Source organism: Gopherus evgoodei, chromosome 6 (genome assembly GCF_007399415.2).
Source record: "Gopherus evgoodei ecotype Sinaloan lineage chromosome 6, rGopEvg1_v1.p, whole genome shotgun sequence".
NCBI classification, from domain to species: Eukaryota; Metazoa; Chordata; order Testudines; family Testudinidae; genus Gopherus; species Gopherus evgoodei.
In genome coordinates, this window is record NC_044327.1 from 90,707,961 (window position 1) to 90,733,415 (window position 25,455).

General features: G+C 39.1%; 1 protein-coding gene across 2 annotated transcripts in view; it reads right to left on the reverse strand.

Moving 5' to 3' along the window:
• The window catches only part of AP3B1 (adaptor related protein complex 3 subunit beta 1), a 312,676-nt gene that overhangs the window by 67,780 nt on the left and 219,441 nt on the right, over positions 1-25,455 (reverse strand). For both annotated transcript variants that reach the window (XM_030566153.1, XM_030566152.1), the window contains exons 21-22: positions 25,334-25,406; positions 24,123-24,229 (exon numbers count right to left, since the gene is read on the reverse strand). In XM_030566153.1, the coding sequence (XP_030422013.1) occupies positions 24,123-24,229; positions 25,334-25,406 (180 nt within the window). The remainder of the gene's footprint in view (positions 1-24,122; positions 24,230-25,333; positions 25,407-25,455) is intronic.

A 25,455-nucleotide genomic window follows, 5' to 3' on the forward strand; every position in this document is an offset into this window, starting at 1 on the left:
GCTGCAACTCTGCTCTCATGATTAAATAAACTTTGTCATAGGAACATCATTTATTGTGACCCCCGAAAACAAAGTGAATACTTATTAGCACATTTTCTGGCACATGTCGTGTCTCTGTCACTAAGCAATGTCTTAATTTCAAATGCTTGTTTGGAATCACTGCTTTGACAAGTGCTGTCATTGCTCAAGGTCTGCATGAAGCTTCAAACTGCGTATTATCACCCCTTGACAAACTCGACATTTTATGAAGAGCCCCTTTGCACACTGACTTATTCTCCCTACCCCCCCTGCGTAAATAAGTAACAATTCATTTCATAACCTTGACTTTAAAGTCCAGGTTTTCCACTGTCTTTTTTCTTCTTTCTAAACAAGTGACAAAGAACAAGGAAGCTGATTGAAGGGGTCCATTATGTATCAACTTAAAGAAAGGGAAAGTGATTGATGAAACTAGCAGTCACCTTCACTGCTAGCTACTGCACCTGTATCCTTTTTGTCAAATGACCTGAAAATCCTGCTGACAGTTTAACATTCACCACAAGGATATACCGTACAGTACTGTAGTTTTGAATATTTGTATTTGCAGACTGGAGTCCATCTATAGGAACATTTTTAAAGCCAGAATTACACTTTTAAAATTGTTAGTGTCTTGTATTTTCCTTCAGTTTGTACTTTCTGATAGGTTACTTTTCAAAAGTATCAGACAACACTTAGCGAGAGGTAGCTCCACTGCAGGTTTTCATGTGACTGTGTACTGCAAACTGATACTTATTTCAGCAAGATTTACCAATAGTGATGCAAGAGCCACAATTAATTTCCTTGCTACAGAAGGAATTCCCCTTTCCAGTTTTCCTCATGACATAGAACATTAAAGTTTCAGAGCTTTTCTAAAATTAATAGTAACAATGTTAAAGAATATGTAATTTCACCTATGTACTACATTCAATTCTTAACTGATCAATACTTGGCTACTTAAAGAGGACCTCTGACTAGCAGAACAACTGATTTTTTTTTTGGTTGTAATAGAAGTTTCTTATTTTCTTAAAATAAAACATATAACATTTTCCCACAGCACTGAAGCTAATGACACATTTCCTATGTTCTTTCTGAAATAAAAATTTCACTAGGCAATAGTGACACACTTGAAAAGCAGGAAAATCTCAAAAGAAACTGCTGTGCTCTGTGTGGGACACAGCACCATTTCCTTTGGGCATTTATTACCTGTTAAAAACCAATCTTTTGGTGAGTGGCAGTTCAGGGTTTTTGAGAGCAAGCTGCAATATTTCTTCGGGTCTGCAGAGTCATAATTAAAGCTGAACTGAGTGGAATTGGAGAGGGAAGGTCAGCGAGGTGCCGTATGAGAGATGAGGCTGGGCTGATGGGCACCAAATGAACAAATTATGATGGGCCCCACTCAATGTGATGAGGTCAAATGCTTGTTTCTACCCACTGACAGTTCAATTTCCCTGAAATGTCTCTCAGTTCTCGATGAGCTAATTATGAATGAAAAGTTATCAACTGCCCACACCAAAAAGGGCTTAAATACGATTTCTTGGAGCTCTTAATGTCAAAATATTGTTAGAAACAGCATGTTGGCCCAGCTTTTTAGCCAAACAATGCTTGGGTTAATCTAAACACCAGTGATAAACCAGTCTTGTTATCTACAATGTACACATAAAGCAAATTCTCTGCTTAGCAAAAAATAAATAAAAATAAAAATATTTTAATCAAGCAAATCTATGCTATGCTTACAGCTCATTTCCACAGCAAGAGCAGTACAGTGCTTATGATTTTGTATATGAGGCTACATAATCTTCAAATAGCACTATATATTTTTCCTGAGATGCTGCTACAGGATTATTAGCTTTTAATCATCAATACTGAGATTTACCCAGGCACATAGATTTAACACAGCTCAAAAGCGATAGACAAAATGTATACTCCTTTTATGGAACCTTGCTTTTCATGGAGTAATTTTACAATGTCTGCATTTATGATATACAATTATTTTGTGTGTGTCTACAGGCACAAATGCCTGCAACTTCATTCTAAATCCATTGACATTTGATAAATATTGGATAGAATTTATCAGAAATTGGCTCCTTTAAAATGGCATTGGTCATTCGCCCCATTAAAACTATCAATTAAGAGCAGAAATTACTACAAATTTGGCATTTTTCAGCAACAGCTATTGCTGGACATTTCCCAGCTATATCTACAGGTCAATAATAATTCAGTTCACCTCAAAACTAGAACTTTAAAATATTATTTTTAACTAGAATGTTATCCATTTTGCTACCTTTTTTATAAGGTTCTTCCTTACAGAGTTACTGACTTTTGACTCAAGATATCAATGAATCCCACTCAAAAATTAGTTTATAAAAAGCAAATATACATCTCCTGAAAATAGCCCTATTAAAAAAGGGACAGTAATTTGTCATTTATTATTATATGTGCACTATTGTTCTTGGCACTGCATAAAATACAGAAGACACTGCCCCAAGGAGCTAACAAACTATACTCATATTTATATTTTAGCATATTTACACGCCATTAAATTTCAATGTGCTGGCATATTAATTACCAATAACACATTAAGAATCAATGTTCAAAGGAAGCAGTCAAAATTAACTTATAAACATGTCTCATTACACTTTCCACCATCATTGTATACTATTCTTAATAGGTATGCCTCTGAAGTTTGTTTAAAGTTGTTCCAAGAGTGACTAAAATAAGTGATTGCAATGGAGCTAATAGAAATAAGTCTTTAATCATAAAGAGTTCTAAAAACCAATGTATGTGAGCAGATATAAGGGGGTTGCTTTTTTACATATATTATGATGGGGGGTGGCTATTTTTTTTAAAAAAAAGAAACATTACTGTCATGGAACACAGTATTAAACATTGAAAAAAATCAATTGTGACTGTATTTAGCACAACATCTTAGTAGACACTCTGTTGATCAAGTGTTATTACAATAAAAAAAATAACAGTGCTGCACTAAGTCCTCATGTTTAAGTACCACAATTAACAGCAAAAAAGTGCAGTTCGCTCATCACAGAACCTTTTCAGGAAGTTGATTTTTTCTAATTCTTATTGTAATTGCATTGTTCTAATCCTGTATTATAAAGGCAGCTGCTTGCCTATCATTTGTACTTTCCTCGTTAATCCTGACTCAGTGAATTAACCTTTAATTACAGCCGTTAAAATTGAAATGAGCCTCTTGTCTGGCTGGGGCTGCCCCTTTTCAGTGCATGATTCTGATGAAAATTTTTAGGGTCAATGAATATGTCCCATGTCATGTCTGATAGCTGCTAAAGATGTGAGGAGGTAAATGTTACCTTAGAAAGATGTGATTGAAATTTTTAAGAGCTGTGTTTTATTGACAAAATAATCCAAAAATATAATTCTGGATTTCTCACTGGAAGCCATATTGGATACGACAAGAAACAGAAACACCATCTCTGTTTAAGAGATTATTATTTTAAATACGTTACTGCTATAGATGCAATCTATATGCAATCCAAAACTGTTATTACATGTTTTTTAAAATCTAATGTTGACTATATTTTCAAGACTATATAAAAAAGCAGTATACATAAATTTTGAATTGTGTGTGAAGGAGGAGCACTATTACTTGAAATTCTTTTACAGACTATATTATGTATACATAATATACTTCAAAACAATTTTTTTTGAGGAAGCAGGATTGGTCATTAATTTTGGTGGTGAGCTGAGAGAGAAAAAAGGTGTATCCCACTAACAGTACTAAAACAATGCATCACTTTTGTAAAAGATGACAGATTTTGCATATTAGAGAGATGATGTGGACATGTAATAGATTTAAAATGTTTTTATGTTCTTTGATAATTTGATGTTATCTCACTTATTTAAAATATAACTGAATGAAGCTGCACTAATATTAGTCTTCTTTCATTATTAAAGTAGTATTGAGGTCACACTGGACTACTGCACTACAGTTAACTGAAATCATGTTTTCATGGTTTCTCAGGCAATTAAAACACAGAATTAAAATCCAATATATAAGACTTAATATATCTATCACTATATTTTTTAAAAGACCCGGTCCTGCAAATACTCACTACCAAAACACAGTTCTCACTACCACAGATAGTCCCAACTAAGTCAATAAGATTACTCATACTAGTAAACACTGTGCCTGACAGTGCTGATAAATTTAAGAAGCTTCAACACTTAACAGTCAAAATAGCCGAGTAGCCACCATAGCATGTGCAATGGCAAGCAGTGGCATGCACTAGCCACCCTAACTGTAAGTCCTCCCGGACCTTGTGCATATGTACTGAGGGCAGCTAGCCTGGGCCACCACAGCTATTATTTTTAGCATATTCACTCGAAGAGTGCTAGCATGATTACATCTACTCAAACTTGGAATCAAAGCTCCAGTTCCAAGTGTAGACATAACCTATGGCAATGGCTAATACTTGCTGATAGCTATATCTATCAGGTCTGTATCTCCATAGATCTCACAGTAATTTACCAATGTGAGCAAGCATCATTATCTTCATTTTACAGACAGGAAAACTAAGAGATTGCTCCTTTCTCTAAATCACACAGCAAGTAGACAGAATCAACAATAGAACCCATGCTCAATATGTACTCCATTATCCTGCTTCCTCACATGAGTCAGTCACACCTAATCATCTGCGCAGAGCTGTATTTTGGGTGACTTGCACAGGAGGCTGCCTACTTTTTGCAACATAAGATCTGATTACACTTTTCTCTTGCTTCATACTTACAAATTTTTCTAGATATCGTACTGATATTAATAGGATATTTGTAAAATTCATTTAAATTATTCTTTATACTAATCAGACTGAAATTGCTGGTGCAACATATAAAAGTAGGGGAACACTGGAACTACTCAAACATCTCCTCAGGAAAGGAAAAAGGAAACAACAGTGAAGGGCTCAATGAAGACCTCTCTGTTCAATGTGCAGCTGTGATCAAAACTCAGACAAGATGTTAGAATGTATAAATATTGGGATGTAGAATACTACAAAATTATTATAATGCCATTATATAAATCAGTGGCACACCCTTTGCTAGAATACTGTTTGCAATACTGGTCATCCCATCTGAAAAAGTATTTCCCAAGGTTAAAGGGGTTCAGAGAAAGGCAACAAGAATGAACAAAGGAAGAGCCCTGCACAGATATAAAAATGTGGCTCCGCATCCGATCCACATTTGCCAGGATCAACCCACAATCCAACCCATGATCTGCTAGCCATCTTTTATCTGTATCTGCATCCGCACCTGCAGCAGAAAGCCATCTAACAAGGACTAGTGACAGGAGAGCGGGGGAAAGAGGAGGGAGCCGGGGAGGAGAGGGAGTGTCTTGCAGGGAAGAGGCAGTGCAAGTGTGGGAACTGGGGGTAAAAGGTAGCATGGGGGCAGGATCTCGAGGAGAAAGGGCAGTGCAGAGGGAGGGCTGGGGCGAATGGGCGTTGCATCACATGCTGCTCCTGGGCGCTTGTGAGCAACAGCACATGGCAGTAGTAGTGCGTGTTGCATCACAGTGGGGTGGAGGGATGAGGCACTGGCACCCTGCCTGCTCCAATCCCTGTGACCAGGAGCCAGCAGGTAGGGCCTGGGACTGGGAGAGCGGCTAGTGCTGCCGGGCCATGATGGGGATGCTGACACTGCCCAGAGGGCTTGAGCTGCTGGACAGGAAGCGGCACGGCGAACAGGCACTGGACAGCCCTGGCTCTGACCTGCCACCAAGCCCCTGCCACTGGCCACTAGCCCCGAGTGTGCTGCACCCTCTGGGCTGCCCAAGCTGAAGGCTGCAGGCCAGGCGCCACTGGTGAGCACAGCCCTGCACGGTTGTATCTGCATCCGATCCACTATCCACAAAAATGGTCTGCACATCTGTGAATGCGGATATCCGTGGATGTGAAGCAGATATCCGCGGATTTTCAGGGTTCTAAACAAAGGCATAGAAAAACTGTCATACAAAAAGATTGAAAAGATCAGGATTGTTTACCTTGGAAACAAGACAAATAAGATGAAACATGTTAAAAGTATATAAAACAATGAATGATATTAAGGCAGGTAGATAGGTCATTAGCTTCTGTTCTCCTAATTTCATAACGAGGGGCCATTCAACACTGATTAAAAAGAAATGCTTTTTATAAAATGCATAATTAGACCATGGAAGTCATTGCCACAGGATATCATTGAGGTAAAAAAATTAGCAAGATTCGAAGGAGTGGACATTTATATAGATAACAAGAATATTAGAAGTTATAATGGTTAATACTAACAAAGTTTGGAAGGGATCTCTTTCAAGATTCAGGGTTTAAATGAGCCTCTAATAATTGAGATTAGAATGAGACCCTTAGAATCAAATTATGGCACATCTTCCTGCTATGGACTGCCATGGGCACTAGGATGGTTTCCCATTATGCCAACCTCTTAATAGGCCACCTCGAGTGAGAATTTCTGGACAAATGCAGAACAAAACCAGTGATATACCTGAGGTACACTGATGATATTTTCATCCTCTGGATAGATAACCTAACCACCCTCTCAGATTTCAAAGACAACTTCAGCAACAGCCACCCATCCACCACACTTTCTAGTATACTTCCATATCAGCATAAATTTCCTGGTCAGCACTATCAGCTTCAGCAATGGAACTCTAAAGATAACTAATATATGAGAAACTCTCAGATCACTCACGTTCACCAATTCAGTAATCACCCCAATACATCTGTAATCTACAGCCAGGAACTCATATCACAGAACACACTCAGAGGAGAAATTCCAGGATACACACCTAAACACACTTAAAACTGCCTCCACTAAACATGGACATTCCACCAGAAAAATAGAGCACATCATGGAACGGGCCACACAAATACCCATTCAAAACATGAAAAAAACCAAACCACCTCCAACTGCATACCCCTTGATGTCCCCTATCACCCCACATTGGAACCTGCACAGGGTAGCATTACACAATTGCAACACATACTCAATGGGGACGATATCTTGAAACAAATCTTTCCCAAACACCCTCTTCTGGCCTTCAAACAACTCAACTTAATCATCAGAAGCAAGCTCCTCAAAGACCAGGACTCACCAACTCAAAGTGGCACCAGCCCCTGCCATAACAGATATAAAACCTGCAGACATATTTCCATTGCAACAATGATCCATACTTCCACAAAACACCTTTTAAGATACACAGATCCTTCACTTATCTATCACTACATGTGGTATAACTCATCCACAGCACTATAAATACTCCAACAGCAACTATGTCAGTGAAATGAGACAATCACTACGCTCTTGAATGAACTTGCACAGAAAAATTATAAAACATCAAAACATCATATCACCTGTGGGTGAACACTATCATAAAACTATCACCCCACATTTGACCCTTCAATCCTCATCCTCAAAGGAAACCTGCACAACACCTTCAAAAGACAAGCCTGGGAACTTAAATCCATAACTCTGCTAGACACCAAAAATTATGGTCTTAATAAAGACACTGGATTTATGGCTGAGTACAACAATCTGTAACCCACTAACCCTCCTTTGTCCTACAACTGTAGAGGTGTTAACTACCTACTTCACCTTGAATTGTCCCTTGCACCACGTGTTAACTCCTTATAGGTTCAGTCTTACCTTTAGCTGCGACACCAAGTACCTTTCCCAGACCTAAAGAAGAGCTCTATGTAAGCTCAAAAGCTTGTCTCTTTCACCAACAGAAATTCGTCCAATAAAAGATAAACTCACCCACCTTATGACTCTAAAGAACCACTCTAATACCTTGACAAAATCAGTTTTAACCAACTCTGCCAATAATGTACACACACATATGGCATATTATAAATGGCCTGTGCAGACAAAGTAATTCGATTGGATAGCCAAAATTTTGAGTTGTATAATTATCATCCTAAGGCAATACTAGCATGGCTCTGAATGTAGTAATCAAAATATTAAAATACCCTGTCAAATGTGTTCCTACTGTTAAAAGAATTCTAAAATAGTACTGTACTCAGTGATTCCATCTTTACTATTTCTCAAATTGTTTCCATATCAAGTGAGCTAAATTTACAAATGAAAGGGTCCAGTTCCATAGGTGATTCACAAGCCAGAAAAAGATTCCAGCTCACTCTCCCATACTTATATTAGTGCTGGTAGCAGAAAATAAAACAGTAAATGTTTATTTTTAACAGTTGTTGTTAAAGCAGAATACACTGACTATATCTAGAGAGAAGATCTGGTAAGTAAAGCGGTGCCACTTGTACATAGCCCCTTTCTTCTCATAGCCATACTGAAGTATGGCTAATAATCAGTTTCAGGGTGTGTAGTTACTGAATCAAATATACTTATTTTTCTATTTTCAGTTCAATACTAAGAACTTTAGAATCCCCAATGGAAATCAAACAACAAAAATTGTGTTAAACATTAAGAACAAGCACAATGGGGGACAAAACCATTTGTAGTTTACCTAGAACACATTCTAGAATAAACTAAATGTGTGTTTCCTTGAATAAGCATGTGTGACATATCCAGACTAGAACTTACAACTTCTTAGTTCTCTTGAGTTAATTATCATTAACTTTAATTATCACAGGACTGTAAACTCCAGACTTCATATCCTCTGATTTCTCTGATGATCTGTCTTTCTTCCCTCCTGGAATTTGTTCTTTTCTTTGTACTCAATGACCTCTTATTTTCCAGTATCCCCCCATTTGTCAACTCTCAGAAAGTTTTGTCATCCTTTCCAATTCCTAGAATTAGCTCTCCAGTGCATTCACTATCACACTTGTTTCTCATGCTGCTAGGCACATTTGGAGAAATGTCCACAGCTACACCAACCTGCCTTCATTTCAAGACCATTCTGTTTTTTCTCAACTCTGACTTGTCTTTACTTCTAATATACAATAGGCATTTGTACTGACAATTCTCACACTTCTGTTTCACTCTCTCCTTAACATACATTTTCCAGAACCTCGGCTCTGCCCATCATATTTCCAATTATTTCAAATATACACTGAGACACTGTCCAGCAAGAGTGTTCATCCTCCTCTGACTTCTCCTACAAGTTCATCCTCTCCTACTTCATCCGAGTTCTCATCCCCTTCAGTTGTCTCCCTATACCATGAACTTATCACCTTCCTACTCATTCTCATTTCATGTTCTCCTTTTATATGGAAAAAACTTCTTCAAATCAACTTGCATTTCCATCTACTATCTTCTTCCTCCCTTTTACCTCCAAAATCCTAATGTGCCACTTACATCTGCTGCCTAAACTCATCTCCAACTTCTTCTTCATCTTGGCCTATCTGAATTTTCTCCATTTCAATTAACTAGAATTGTATTGGCCATTCACAACAAAATTCTCCTCCTAACAAAACCAAGATGGTATTTCCTCCTCCTCCTTGATTGTTACTCCTTTCTTATTTAGTGTAGACAATATGGCCAGCACTGTACAAAAACAAGGACAGATTTTGCCTTGAAAAGTTTACAATCTAAAAGCCATACACTGAGAAATTGAGAGGATATCTTTTTCCTTACCACCCTTCTTACACAGACGATCAGTCCTCCGATCATCTGTGCTTCTTCTATTTTCTGTGTTGCTTCTTCTATTTGCTCCCCACTCCATCATCTCCTCTAGTGGTTTCTCTTCCTCCATACTACTGGCATTCTTCCATGTTCTGTCTTCGGTCCCTTCCTTTTCTTCCTCTGTACCCTCCCTTTGGGTAACCACATTCACCCACATTATCTCCAGCTACCTCTTATGCTAAAAAGTTTCCAGATCTCTTTGTTCCTCAACTTCTCTGCAGTCTTACAGCTTCATCCATCTTCTACACATTTGCTCTTAAATGTTCCTCCACCATTTCAAAAATCAATCTCTTCAAACAGAATGCATCTTTTCTTCTCATTCCCTTCCCATTCATATCGATTCTTTTCTCACCAGCCACTACTTTCCTCAACTTCTAGGCTCATGAACTGTCTTCTTTGACAGTTACCCTGTCTTTTGCCAATCTGTCCTCTCATCCCCAGAGAGCTTCAAAATGCACCCTTTCTTCAAATGTTCTACGGCTCAAACATTTCTCTTGCTTTGTTTACCTCAAATACTGACTTACTAAAGCTGCCACCTTTTCTGACTCCCCACTGCACACCTCTCCATTCTTGTCACAGTTGCTAAAGCACATTCCCTGCTCACTACTTCACGTCTCACTTTGTATACCATCTTGCCCCATTTGTGTGAACGAATGATAGAGTTAGATTCTCGCTGGAACGTATCAAGGGAGACTACGCCAGGCTGGGGAAGACACTTAAGGAAACTGAGGCTCAGGCAGTGGAGCTATAAGGACGGCCTTGGGATGTATGGCCAGGGGGAGGCATTTATGGACAGAGGACTGTTCTTTCGGGATGGACTTCATCTGAGTGAACTTTTAAATGTTTTTAATGAAGTAAATACTAATAGGAATTGTGTGATCATGGGAGACTAACTTCCAGATATAGACTGGAGGACAAGTGCTAGTAATAATAATAGGGCTCAGATTTTCCTAGATGCATAGCGGATGGATTCCTTCACCAAGTAGTTGCTGAACCAACAAGAGGCGATGCCATTGAGATTTGGTTTTGGTGAGTAGTGAGGACCTCATAGAAAAAATGGTTGTAGAGGACAACGTTGGTTCGAGTGATTATGAGCTAATTCAGTTTAAACTGAATGGAAGGATTAAACAAAAATAGATCTGAGACTAGGGTTTTTTATTTCAAAACGGCTAGATTATAAAAATTAAGGAAATTAGTTAGGGAAGTGGGTTGGACTGAAGAACTTGTAGATCTAAAGGTGGAGGAGACCTGCAATCACTTCAAGTCAAGTCAAGTCAAAGTTGCAGAAACTATCAGAAGCCTGCATCCCAAGAAAGGAGGAAAAATCATCAGCAAGAGTTGTAGACCAAGCTGGACGAGCAGACATCTCAGAGAGGTGATTAAGAAAAGCAGAAAGCCTACAAGGACTGGAAGATGGGAGGAATCAGCAAGGAGAGCTACTTTATTGAAGTCAGTACATGTAGGGATAAAGTGAAAAAGGCCAAAAGCCATGCAGAGTTGGACCTTGCAAAGGGAATTAAAACCAATAGTAAAAGGTTCTATAGCCATATAAATAGGAAGAAAACAAAGAAAGATGACGTGGGTCCGCTAAACACTGAGGATGGAGTGGAGGTTAAGGATAATCTAGGCATGGCCCAATATCTAAAAAAATACTTTGCCTTAGTCTTTAATGAGGCTAATGAGGAGCTTAGGGATAATAGCTGGATGACAAATGGGAATGAGGATATGGAGGTAGATATTACCACATCCGAGGTAGAAGCCAAACTCAAACAGCTTAACGGGACTAAATCGGGGGGCCCAGATAATCTTCATCCAAGAACATTAAAGGAACTGGCACATGAAATTGCAAGCCCATTAGCAAGAATTTTTAATGAATCTGTAAACTCAGGGGTTGTACCATATGATTGGAGAATTGCTAACATAGTTCCTATCTTTAAAAAAGGGAAAAAAGGTTATCCAGGCAACTACAGGCCTGTTAGTTTGACATCTGTAATATGCAAGGTCTTGGAAAAATTTTTGAAGGAGAAATTAGTTAAGGACATTGAGGTCAATGGTAATTGGGAGAAATTACAACATGGTTTTACAAAAGGTAGATCATGCCAAACCAACCTGATCTCCTTCTTTGAGAAGGTAACAGATTTTTTTAGACAAAGGAAATGCTGCAGATCTAATTTACCTCGATTTCAGTAAGGCATTTGATACGGTTCCATATGGGGACTTATTAGCTAAATTGGAAAAGATTGGGATCAATATGAAAATTGAAGTGTGGATAAGGAACTGGTTAAAGAGGAGACTACAAGTTGTACTGAAAGATGAACTGTCAGGCTGGAGGGAGATTACTAGTGGAGATGAAATTTAATAGTGAAAAGTGCAAAGTCATGCATTTAGAGATTAATAACAAGAATTTTGATTATAAGCTGGGGACGAACCAGTTGGAAGTAACAGAGGAGGAGAAGGACCTCGGAGTATAGGTTGATCACAGGATGACTATGAGCTGCCATTGTGATATGGCTGTGAAAAAAGCTAATGCGGTCTTGGGATGCATCAGGCAAGGTATTTCCAGCAGAGATAAGGAGGTCTTAGTACTGTTATACAAGGCACTGGTGAGACCTCATCTGGAATACTGTGTGCAGTTCTGGTCTCCCATGTTTAAGAAGGATGAATTCAAACTGGAACAGGTACAGACAAGGGCTACTAGGATGATCAGTCTTATGAAATGAGACTCAAAGAGCTTGGCTTGTTTAGCTTAACCAAAAGAAGGCTGACGGGAGATATGATTGCTCTCTACAAATATATCAGAGGAATAAACACCAGGAGGGAGAGGAATTATTTAAGCTCAGTACCAATGTGGACACAGGAACAAATGGATATAAACTGGCCATCAGGAAGTTTAGACTTGAAATTAGACAAAGGTTTCTAACCATCAGAGGAGTGAACTTCTGGAACAGCCTTTCAAGGGAAGCAGTGGGGGCAAAGGACACATTTGGCTTCAAAAATAAGCTTGATAAGCTTATGGAGGGGATTGTATAATGAGATTGGTCTTTGACTATTAGCAGTAAATTTGCCCAGTGGCTTGTGATGGGATGTCGGTTGGGGATGGGATCCGAGTTACTACAGAGAATTCTTTTCTGGGTGTCTGGCTTTTGAGTCTTGCCCACATTGCTCAGGGTTTAGCTGATCGCCATATTTGGGATCGGGAAGGAATTTTCCTCCAGGGAAGACTGGCAGAGGTCCTGGAGGTTTTTCGCCTTCCTCTGCAGCATGCAGCACGGGTCACTTGCTGGAAGATTCTCTGCACCTTCAAGTCTTTAAACCAGAATTTGGGGACTTCAATGGCTCAGAAACAGGCTTGATACAGGAGTGAGTGGGTGAGATTCTGTAGCCTGCGTTGTGCAAGAGGTCAGACTAGATGATCATAATAGTCTCATAGACTTTAAGGTCAGAAGGGACCATGAATCATTTATGTTCCTGTTCACATCTTGTCCTCCTAACCATTTTCACTTTCCATGTTGCTTTCAGTCATCTTTCCTTACTGTTCCCTTCATTTCCTTCTCTCATTAGTTGGTTGTGCATTGTCTGCCAAGTACCCACTCACCACTTCTCCAAATGAGTCTTTCCGATGCTGATCTCCTCAGTATTGATTTCTCCATACCATATCATAACTAAACAGTTGTCTTAAGTGTCCATATCAGACTGTAAACTCAATGAAGAAAAGACAACTCTTCTCTATTCTGTAAAGCATTTACACTACTATATAAATTATTAGTTATATAAACTAACACTCCCATCAAGTCAGGAAATATCCCCATTTTAGGGTAAGCTGATGTACAAAGCTGCCAAGTGATATACCCAAGTGTCACAGAATGTCGGTGGTAGAGTGAGCTTTAGAATCCAGGAGTTTTTATCTCTAACAATGAGATGGTGGTATCTATGCCTTTCTGATTTTCCACCTTCCCTGAACCAAACTGTATCTACACACACACACACACACACACACACACAATCAGTTGAAACAAAGGAGCTACAGAACAGACAAAGGAGGGTGTTAACTATAGCAGTTTCTACTCAAAACAACCTTGTTTTTGTAGGTTTAAAGAGATCCTTAGCATTATTGTAACAAATGTATTGTATTTATACTGTACTTTCAATAACGTTAGCTGCTATGAATTTAGAGAAACAGGCTTTATTGACAGGTTTTATAAAGGCTGTATCCAATTACAGCACTGAATGATTTGAATAATAGACTGATATATTCCAAGATAAAAGGCTGCTACATTTCTTTGCTATGAGGTTCATATAGTGTACTTATCTATTTTACTCTGCTCTCCATTCCCTGATAATAAATTAATTTCATAGTGTTAGTTTGGCATGTACCCTACAGTTAAATTCATCCTCTCTCTGACTGAAGAAAAAAAGTTCTCTGAAGTGTTACAAGCATACTTGTGATTCAGAATTAATTCTCGCAAATTAAATTCAAAATACTACGTTAAAAAGGAACACTCATCCAACATAATGCCTAGAAAGTTATTTTATTTTACTTTCTTTTAGGAAAGTGGCTGGTAGTTTGGATAATAGATTACCCTAATTATTTAACCAACTGTACAGTGGATTCTACAATATTCTCCAATTTATTTGAACACAATAGTTACATACAGCATTTCATTTTCATTGCCTCCTAAATCACAAAACAACTCCCATAAGAGTCAATGAGAGAATGAATACACAGATTGGCAGACAGAATTAGGCTCGATAAGCAAGCTCTATAAATATCTTTAAAGTATCTTATTTATTTGACTTCCATTTCTGCAAAACTGTCAATTGCAGACTCTCTCTTTGCACAAGTTAAGACGACCTGTTGGAATGATGTGCAAGAAATGCATTACTCTAAACACACTGTAGTCCCGTCACACTGCATCACAAAGCTGCAGAGAGATGTTTGAGGTAGATTGCATAGAGGTATAGATTTCAATTCTGTCATGCTCTGACTTTGTTGATCTTCTGCCCTTCCCTCTCTCAAAACTAATCTGAAATGTAAGAGCTACTTATTGCTAGTACTCTTCCCCTGCAGTTACTGACAAGTAGGGGATGCCAGAATTAGAAACCGAGAAAAAAAGCTTGGCTCCCCACTCTGTCCATGTTTCAGGAAGAGTTGATTAGAACAGAACTGTGGAGTATTTCATCCTTTGTTTACCCTCCACTATTTATCTCTTCCACCTATCTTTTGAGGCCTCTGATTCACTGTTGCTCCTCTCCTGTCATAAACAGATAGCTAAGGGTTAATGTTCTTTTACCTGTAAAGGGGTAACACCAGTAACCTGAAACACCTGACCAGAGGACCAATCAGGAAACAAGACTTTTTCAAATCTGGGTGGAGGGAAGTTTGTGTGTGAGTTCATTGTTCTTTGTCTTGTGTCTGTGCCCTCTCGGCTATGAGAGTGATTTTTCTATCTCCTGGCTTTCTAATCTTCTGTTTCCAAGTTGTAAGTACAAAGATAGTAAGACCATAGATTTATATTGTTTTCTTTTGTATTTACATGTGTGTAGGTGCTGGAATGTGTTAAATTGTATTCTTTTTGGATAAGGCTGTTTATTCATTTTTTTCTTTTAAGCAAATGACCCTGGATTTGTCACCTTAATACAGAGAGACCATTTTTATGTCCTTTTCTTTCTTTTTATATAAAGCTTTCTTTTTAAGACCCGTTGGAGTTTTTCATTAGTGGGGACTCCAGGGAATTGAGTCTGCAGCTCACCAGGGAATTGGTGGGAGGAAGAAGTAAGGGGGAAAATCTCTTCGTGTTAGATTTACTAGCCTGACTTTGCATACCCTCAGGGTGAAGAGGGGGGAAGAGAGATTAGCCCTCTCGGTACTTGTGTTTTCCAGGACTGGAAACAGGGAGGATGGAGTCCCTCTGTTTAGATTCACGGAGCTTGCTTCTGTATATCTCTCCAGGAACCCAGGGAGGGAATACCTGGAGGGGAGGGGGGGAAGGGAGATGGTTTATTCCCCTTTGTTGTGAGACTCAAGGAATCTGAGTCTCGGGGTCCCCGAAGGAAGGTTTTGGGAAGACCACAGTGAGCTAGGCACTGTATAAATCCCTGCTGGTGGCAACGTTATCAGGTCCAAGCTGGTAACTAAGCTTGGAGGTTTTCATGCTAACACTCATATTTTGGACGCTAAGGTCCAGATCTGGGAAAAATGTTATGACATCTCCCTATTGCCCCAGGCCACTGATGAGCTCATCTACAAAGTGAAGCAAATGGTTAGTATTTTTCACTTTGACTTGGAGAGCCAGCGGTGGAGACAGCATCAGAGAAATTTTTTTTAATTACAATTCTACAGCTACCGGTATTCAAGGCATAACAAATATATGACTGTCTCAAAAAATGTATTGTGACAAAATTATCTTGAATCTTGATTTTTAGTAAAAGTCACAGACAGGTCATGGGCAAAAAAGAAAAATTCACAGAAGCCATGACTCATCCATTATTTTTACTAAAAATATCCAGGACAAAATGGGGATCTGCAGATCCTCACATTGCCTGAAGGGAGGCAACTGCACAAGGGTTAGAAGCCACTTGCAGCAGCTGGTGGCTGCAGGGTACCCTTTAGGGGAAGGGGTGGAGGGGAGGGAGGGTCTGGGGCTGAGCAAGATTTGGGGGCCTCCAAATTTTTTTAAATCAAAATGGGGGTCCTCAGGTTGCTAAAGTTTGAGAACAGCTGATCCAAAGTATGTATAGCAGATTATTAGCATGCAGCTTTCGAGCAAACACAGGTAAGGAATGGTGTCCCTAGCCTCTGTTTGTCAGAGGGTGGAGATGGATAGCAGGAGATAGATCATTTGATCATTACCTGTAAGATTCACTCCCTTTGGGGACCTAGCATTAGTCACTGTTGGTAGACAAGATACTGGGCAAGATGGACCGTTGGTTGAGCCGGTACGGCCTTTGTTATGTTCTTATGTAAATTGATCAACTGATTAATATGAAAACTCAGACACTATTTTGATGGTAATCCAGCATCTGGTCTAAGAGCATCTTGTCTTTTTGAAAAAGAGTAAATACTGGATCAGCCATCAGAGCAGATAATTTGCTCACTCTTCTGGCTGATGTTAAAGCAATAATAAATACTGTTTTAATAGACAAATAAAATAAAGAATACTCTGCCAAGGGTTAAAAAGGTGGTTTCATAAGCATAGATAAAAGCAAATTAATACCCCTGATCTCTCAAAATGGGACACACAATCCCTTCATAAATCTTTTAACTGTATTTGTTATTGGTCAACATGTGATAAGCTGAAAGAGGTGCCAAGTGAATCCTTAAGCAAGAATCAGATCACTCTTCAGTTTTCACATGCATTAAATACTATGGAATTCAGGGACAAGAACTGGTAATTGGGGATCTAGATTTTTCCCGCATCCAATAAATAAATCTAGTCCTTTTGAAGTAACAACACTTCCTTGTAGATTGTTTTCTTGAACGGAGCTAATTTTGAACTAATCTGGGACAGAACTATTCAAGATTAGTCAAAGTCCAATAACCAGGCCACCAAATGAGGACAGTGAGAATACGGATGAAGGGTCCCGCCATGCTGCTGCAACAACAGGTCTGGAAACAAAGGGAGATGTTTGAAAACTCCAAATGACAGCTGAAATAGGTCCACGTATCACTGCTGTCTTGGCCAAACTGGGGCATCGAGATCAACCTTGCCCTTTCCAAGCTTCATCTTTGCTGCTTTCTGAATTAATGGAAAGTGGGAGGAAGTATACAGAAGGCCCCTTCCCCAATGCCGCAGGAAAGTGTCCAAGATTAATTGATTGCCCGTGGCTACTTTTGAACAGAAGAAATGGGACTTTTTGTTGAACCTGGTTGCACACAAGTCTACACCAGTAAATCCAAACTAGAAAAATCTTTTGTATCATTTGATCCTTCAGAGACCATTTGTGCATCTGAGAACTGTTCACGTTGAGCTAATTTGCCAGATGGTGAAGACGGATTGAACAAGACACTTCTGAGAACAATTGGCCTGTCTGTCCATCACATCAACAAAATTTAGAACATCCTGAGGCATGGTTACTAACATCTGAAGACTGTCTAGACTGGGTCTGTAAACTTGAGACACCCAAAGCTGCATCAAGCTCATTCTGAGATGAGCAAATAGAGTAACATAAGTGGTTGCTGCCATAAGGCCCATGAGATCCAAAAAAAAAACCAAACACCACACTTTCTCGGTTTGACAGAGTCAAACCTCTCAACAGACTGATCTATCTTCAGAAATCTTTCTTCAGTAGCTCTTCTTGCTACTGAGTTCAGTATAGAGCCTATTAAATGAATTATCTGAGTTGGGTAGAGATTTGACTTTTTGATGTTCAGAAGCAGCCCCAAATCAATAAGGAGGAAGGTTATAAAGATGATGTGAAGTAGCAGATTGACATGTGAAGAGGATTTTATCAGCCACTCATCTAAATATGGGCAAACAAAACTACCCTGTTTTCTTAGACGTGCTGCTATGACAGAAAAGCTCTTTGTAAAGATTCTTAGTGTTGTAGACAGGCCCATATAGTAGAACCTTGTACTGAAAATGTCTCTGTACCGCTACAAAATGTAGATACTTCTGATAATTTGGCTGGATAGAAATATGGAAATATGCATCCTTTAAATCAAGAATGGTGAACTAATCATTAACTGAAAGTGAGGAAATTACTGAATTTATGGGTTAGCTTTTGAAACCAGAACTTCTCCAAGATGCGATGCAGATGTATAATCCATGTAAGTGTGCACATGCCCAATGCATCAGAACTAGAGAGCTTTATCTAGCAGTACCTGTTGGGGAGGTGTTCACGTCTCTTGACCTTATACGGCCAGGGAGGGGCTAAGGGTGATACCACCCTGATCCTCGTCAGTTCCTTCACACTGAACATCAGGGGCAGAGACTCCAATGCAGCGGGGATGGATGGTGGGTTGATTATGGAATACATATCTGCACCGGACTGAGAGAACAATAGTTACGTAAGTAACTGTTTTCTTCTTCAAGTATTCCATGTAGGTGTCTCACGCAGTATTTGCAGGAGGTGGGGCTCCAAGTCTATTTAAAAAAGGATTGCCTTCCCACAGTTTGCATCTTAGCATGAAGGATAATGCATAGTGGTTCACAAATATATGTACAGAGGATCAAGTGGCAGCCTTGCAAATGCCCCAAATGGGAACATCTCTTAGAAATGCAATCAGCATCACCGAGGCCAGGGGTCTGCAACCTTTCATAAGTGGTGTGCTGAGTCTTCATTTATTCACCCTAATTTAAGGTTTCACGTGCCAGTAATACATTTTAACATTTTTAGAAGGTTTCTTTCTTTAAGTCTTTAATATATAACTAAATTATTGTTGTATGTAAAATAAATAAGGTTTTTTAAATGTTTAAGAAGCTTCATTTAAAATTAAATTAAAATGCAGAGTCCCCCAGACCAGTGGCCAGGACTTGGGTGGTGTGAGTGCCACTGAAAATCAGCTCGCGCGCCGCCTTCGGCACACATGCCATAGGTTGCCTACCCCTGACCTAGGCTCTCACAGAACAGCAGGGGAAGTGAGGTGGAATGTAGTCTGAGCAACTTCATATGCTGTCACGATAGAGGTGGTTATCCACCTAGAGATCATCTAGAAAGAGATTGCTTGACCCTCCATTAGGTCAGCATGACACAATCAGATGAGGTGAGGATGGAAAGGGTTTTTTAGTCATATCCGGGCAGAAAGCTAGACATTACCTCACATTCATCATGTGAAGATGCTACTCCTCTTGGATTGAACCAGCTTGGGGGGGATGAGGTGGGAACACAGGTAGATACAACTGAACTGATAAACCACATTAGGCAAAAATTTAGGCTGCTGCCACAAGGTCACTTTGTCTTCGGAAAACCTGCATGTAAGGGAGAGTCTGCCATCCAAGCCTGAAACTCTCAAACACCTTGCAGATGTTATCACCACAAAGAAAGCAGTTTTCTGACACAAAAGGGAGAAGGAAGAAGTTGCCAGAAGCTCAAACGGAGACCTGCTGTGATCTTGAAAGGTCCGACAGGCACTGTAGATGCCACAGAAGCTTCCTGTTCTGACCACAGCTCTTGAACTTCCAGCAGCCACAGGTGGGCTCCCCAACCCATTAAGGAGGCATCTGTGACAACAGTACTGATTGGCAGAGACCAAGTGAAGGGAATGCCATGGCACACATTGCCCTGAACTGTCCACCATCATAAGGAATCCAGGCTCAGTGGAGGAATTTAGATCAGACTGTCCAAGGGACGGTAATTCGGACAATATGAGTTCAGCCACATCTGAAGAGGATGTAGCTGCAGCCTGGCAAATTGGACTACCTGTATGCAAGCAGCCATATGACCCAGCAACCTCAGGCACATTCAGGCTGTAGTTGAGGGTTAAGACTGTAATTCCAAACAAGGGTGGCAAATCGTCTGGAACTCAGTTGGCAGAAATGCCACCTAACTTGATGCTTTGAAATAGGACCAATGTTGACTTCCTGGCTGTTCAGGATCAAACAATGCCAGACAATCCACAAAGTAATGCACTGTAGAGCATTGTCAGAAGGAGACAAAGCAGAGGCAACATCCATTTGTTGATCAGTTGACAAATTTGAATCAAAGACTATAACCATGTGATCCAGCTCAAAAGAGGAGCTCTCTCGTCCTTGTCGTCCAGCACACCATCTGAGCAGCAGCCGGATTCAGTGAAACTGGATCTGAAGATTCCACCACCACTGAATTTTTGTAAGTCAGGACATCGCTTCTCCATCCATGAGGTGGATAACTCAAAACCTTCCGAGGCCGAGCTCAATAAGACCCTGGAGTCCAGGACTGCCAGTCTCTCCAGTACCTGGGATCTAAGAACCTATCCATAGGAGAAGATACAAACTGACCAAAAGATTGAGGAAACCAGATTTCAGTGGTACAAAACTGGATGGTTCAGGCCTTTTAACTCTTCCTCTGTCTTCCTTTAAGTGAGGACTCGCTATGGATCTCAGTGAGATAACAATGGCACCGGAGGATGAATTGACATCAAAAGGTGAGAATCTGCTTGGCGAACTTGGAGCAGTCTTAGGAGGAGAATGACAAAGATGGAACCAGAAAAAGACTTTCAGTATCCTCTTCTCTACCCCTCTTTTAAGTCAAAGAGATGCAGATTTACAACCTGACAAAGCTTCTCTTTTGCTTTCCCCATAGATTTCTTGCTTGGATCAACTCAGAAGCTGAACAGTGAACATCAGCAACCAGATTGGAGGAGAGCACAGAAACAGGAACAGAGAATGGTGCTGTTTCTGCAAATTTAAAATGCAGTGGATCTGAAAAGAGATTAAGCTCCACACTCCTCAGCTAAGATTGATCATAGAACTGGCTTAAGTTTCAGGGTTAGAAGTGCAAGGCCATGTCTGAATCAGATGGATCCAATAAATCTGACCCATGGGATCTGGCACTGCTAACAGTGGCTATCTTCTCTCTTGTCTTTGGAACTGACACAGTGATCCTAGGCTTCTTAGTTGCCAACTGTACAGACGGTGTTTTTGATGCATAATATGGGAGACTCCAATGGAAAAGAACCAGAACTGAGAAAGATCCTGATCCTCTGGATCCTTTAGGCACCACAGTCTTGCTAGATAAGGTGACTGGAACTGAAATAGGCCTCAGTTTTTGGATCTGATGATGTTCCGGAACCCAAAGATTTAGCTAAAAGGGCCTCTTTAAGCAGGAACACTTGCTATTCATCTATTCAGTCTCTCCTTATGTGCTCTGAGTGTAAGGTCCAGCAAATAGAACACCCAGAAGAAAAACAGCCTTCTCTGAGTCACTTATAGCAGTGGTTCTCAACCTTTCCAGACTACTGTACCCCTTTCAGGAGTCTGATTTGTCCTGCATACTCCAAATTTTACCTCACTTAAAAACTACTTGCTTACAAACCAGACATAAAAATACAGAAGTGTCAGCACACTATTACTGAAGAGTTGCTTACTGTCTCATTCAGTCTGTATGAAATTTTAGCTTGTACTGAATTTGCTAGTGCTTTTTATGAAGCCAGTTGTAAAACTAGGCAAATATCTAGATGAACTGAGGTACCCCCTGGAAGCGAACCACTGACTTACGACATCTAACATGGTCTTCTGACACCAGGAAGACAGTTTTGCATGAAATACATCTTTCAGAACCCAACTTCTTCTTCTTCAGTTCTGCTAGCACATGGAAATTGTCCCCTGTATCAATATATGGAACTTTGCAAGTATTTATTAAATACATTTTTTCTCAACATAAAAATATTTTTAAGATTAAATATTGAAAAGTAACAAAGGGAAATTTCTTAAAGGAAAATTTCAAATAATGAGACTGAAGGAAGGAGAATGAGAGATTGGTTTTAACTTACATAGGGCTTAAATACTTTTTGTAGGCCAACTAAAAAAAGATGTAATACCGCAGTATTTACTATAAGAGAAAGAATGCTACTGCAGCTAAAATACAGGGCTGGTTATCAAAAGTTCTTATTTCTATTTCATGGTTTCCTATGACTTCTTATGGATTCTTGGACAAGTCAAAACTGCCTTCGAATCTCAGCTACACCTAACTGTAAAATGGGAATTCCACCTCCACCTCACAAGGATATTGGAAAGCTTAATTTCTATAGATTTTCCATCTTCCATTGGAATGTGCTGACAACAAAGTGTGAACAAAGAAGAGATGAGATAAAATACTGAAATGAAAAAAACAGCCAGCTAACAAAGGATGCTTCCTCAACACATTGGAATTAATAAACCTGAATTAACTCAGTACATGTTGCAAGAAACAACCATCAAAGGCCTGATCCAACTTTTATTGAGTCCAATGGGAACTGGATTGGACCTTAATGAAGCATCAGAAAAAAGAAATAGAAGTTCTTGATAGTATACTAGTATAAAATACTATACTATATAATATAATAGTATAAATGGGCATTCCAAAACTAACATGCATTAGTAACAAAACAGAAAAAGATATGAAACCAATTATGTGAAATACACTCTGTTATTTATTCTACTTATTTGGAAAACACGCATACGGTTACTGCCCATTATAGACACCTGTAGCTTACTGAACGGTTTAATGCTTAAAAATACTTGGAGCCTTCTCTACACACGGAAAATTGATCAGCATAACTATTCCAGAATATCTTGTCTGGTATAATTTAGCTATTCCAGAAGAACTCCGTGTGGATACTCTATTCTGGAATAGAGTCACTTTTATTTTGGATCAGTGTCCACATGGCAGAGTTATTCCAGAACTGTGGCAGCAGAATAGTTATTCTGGAAAGCTAGGTCAAGTCAATTTCCCTGTGTAGACAAGTCCGAAATGAGAACAACAGGACAAACATAACAGCTCTGGTGTTAAGGGAAAGAGTCACTGAATCCTAGTGGCTTTTCTCTGTGTTGCAGAAAAGTTGGACAAAGAAGGTCAATATACTTTCTTATCACTAGCAGAAGATACAATTCAATGGCCTTACAGCAATGTAGCTGCACAGTCCGAACCCTACCATGGGCAAGTCACAGTTTACAATGGTGCAGTACATCTACAGCAGCACTTGCACTGATGTAACTATACTGATAGTTACAACTCCCAGTATACAGAAGACCCAACCCCAGGGAGGTGAAGTGACACAAATTACGTAGCTACAGTGATGTCATGCCAGCTTTGGCTGCATCAGCACAAGAAGATGCTGCCCTGTTACCTTTCACAAAGTGAGTTGTCACTTGTATGGAATTATAATTATATAAGGTCTTGGATGGGGATAATGGGCACTGGCACCATCATTTTATAGTAAATGTATACACTTTCCACTCCTCACATTTTCTGTGTCTGTACTCTTTGTAGCCATGCCAAACTGTCTATAACTGAAAGTAGTCAATTTTTAGTTTTGCTTTCTTTCATGGTAAGAGGAGTTGGTGGAGGAAATACTGGTAAAGCATCAGGCTGAGAAATAGTAAGTCCACATGTTTTTATTCAGTGTTATCTGTGTAAATGTTTTGGTATCTTGGCAATTTGTTTTTCCTTTCTTCCTGGACCCAGCATCAAGCAATTACTTCAAGTTTCTAATTTTTAGAAACATTTTCACTGGATTTGTGCATGTTCGGTTCTAATTTGTAAGTGTGTAAGTTTCGTGGGGTTGGAAAGAAAGTCAAGTTGGAGGGAAGGACTGAGCAAGAGCCCATATTTAAAATAGTTGTACAATACCAAGTGAAGGCAGCCATTTTAAATGTTCATTATTCATACTTTCCTTTCCCCAGCTTTCCAGTTGCCACAAATATAGATCAGGAAAAGTTGTTCAATTTGTCTACAGATTCTAGATTGAGAAATTGCAACATCCTTTAAAAAGTACCTGTTACGGTACTTTCATCAATGACTTCCCCAGAAACACATGAAACTACTAAACTGAGTGGATTTGTTCTTGTTTAGCTGGAGTTTTGGGGAGAAAAAAGATTACTTACATCAATGACTGATGACCTTGACAAGCTTAAACCCTCTAGGTCAGCAACTAAACTTGGAGAGAGAATAGCTGGAGTGGGAACTGCTACAAGAGTCGACACAGGATTGACTGCAGGAAAAGAACAGTTAATAAAAGTGGATTTAACAATTTTTTAAAATGAAATACATTGTTAAAGGCAATTAAATACTTCAATTAATAGGATGTATGCTAACTTAGCATCTTGATTTAGCTGAGTTATGCTCAAACACTTTTTAAAACTTAGGAAGATACTAAGCTGGTATATCTCAGAAGATAATGATAAACTCCCAATGTGAAATTCATGTCTACCAAAAAGTCTGAACTTAATGTAAAGTGCTTTGAAGAATGACTGTGGAAGTCCAACAGAAACTAAGAAAATGTAATAAATCAACTTTACTGATTTTATTACGTCATATGTTCAATACAACTTCCTTTTCTAAATTGAAACAACAGTTATTTGTTCCTTCTCCCCCACTGCTACTCTCATACTCTTCCTGTGTATTTCATACTCATTACTTCTGTGCTACCTGGACAGTGCCATATGCTTTCATGGTGTTTGAAAAATTAAAGACAATAGACCTAAATCTTTTTAAAATTCCACATGCATGCCTCTCACTGATGCAAATATGACTTCTGTATGCATTTCACTTTCAGGAACGAGTCTGAAAATAAGACATATATAATCCTAAAGAATCCACACTACAGAATTTAGATAGGAAAACAGTTCCAGATCTTTCCATTTTTTTCAGTACTGCCTTGTTATCTGATCTTCAAATTTTAATTCTTAATGTCTTCTCTATTGTAGTTGAATTAGCTGCCATACTGACTAAACCAATACATCCTAAGGAATGTCTAAGGTACACCTGAGGCAATAAGCCCACTTGAGTGGTAAATGAAGTCACAACACACAAAACAAACGCATGTTTCAAATATTAGCACATTAAAAAGGGTACTTTCTAACAAAATTCTAAACTTGACAAGCACAAATTTCAAATTACACATTTAAAAGAGCAAGTATGTGATTTTACTAACATCTATATGTGTGCCAGCTAATTGGTATGATAAATGAACAGGATCATTACTTCAGCCATTTAAAATTTATGGAAATTATTAGGAATTTATCTTGTTGACATGAAAGATTCTTTGATCACATTCTTAAAGAAATAAATAATGTTATATAACCAAATTACTTACAATCATCCAAGTCTAGTAGGGACACATCTTGTTTAGTAGAAGCTTTTTTCTCTGGTACTGCCATTTCTTTTCTCTGTCAAAATATATGAATACTTCATTTTTGCCATGTCAATAAAAAGATT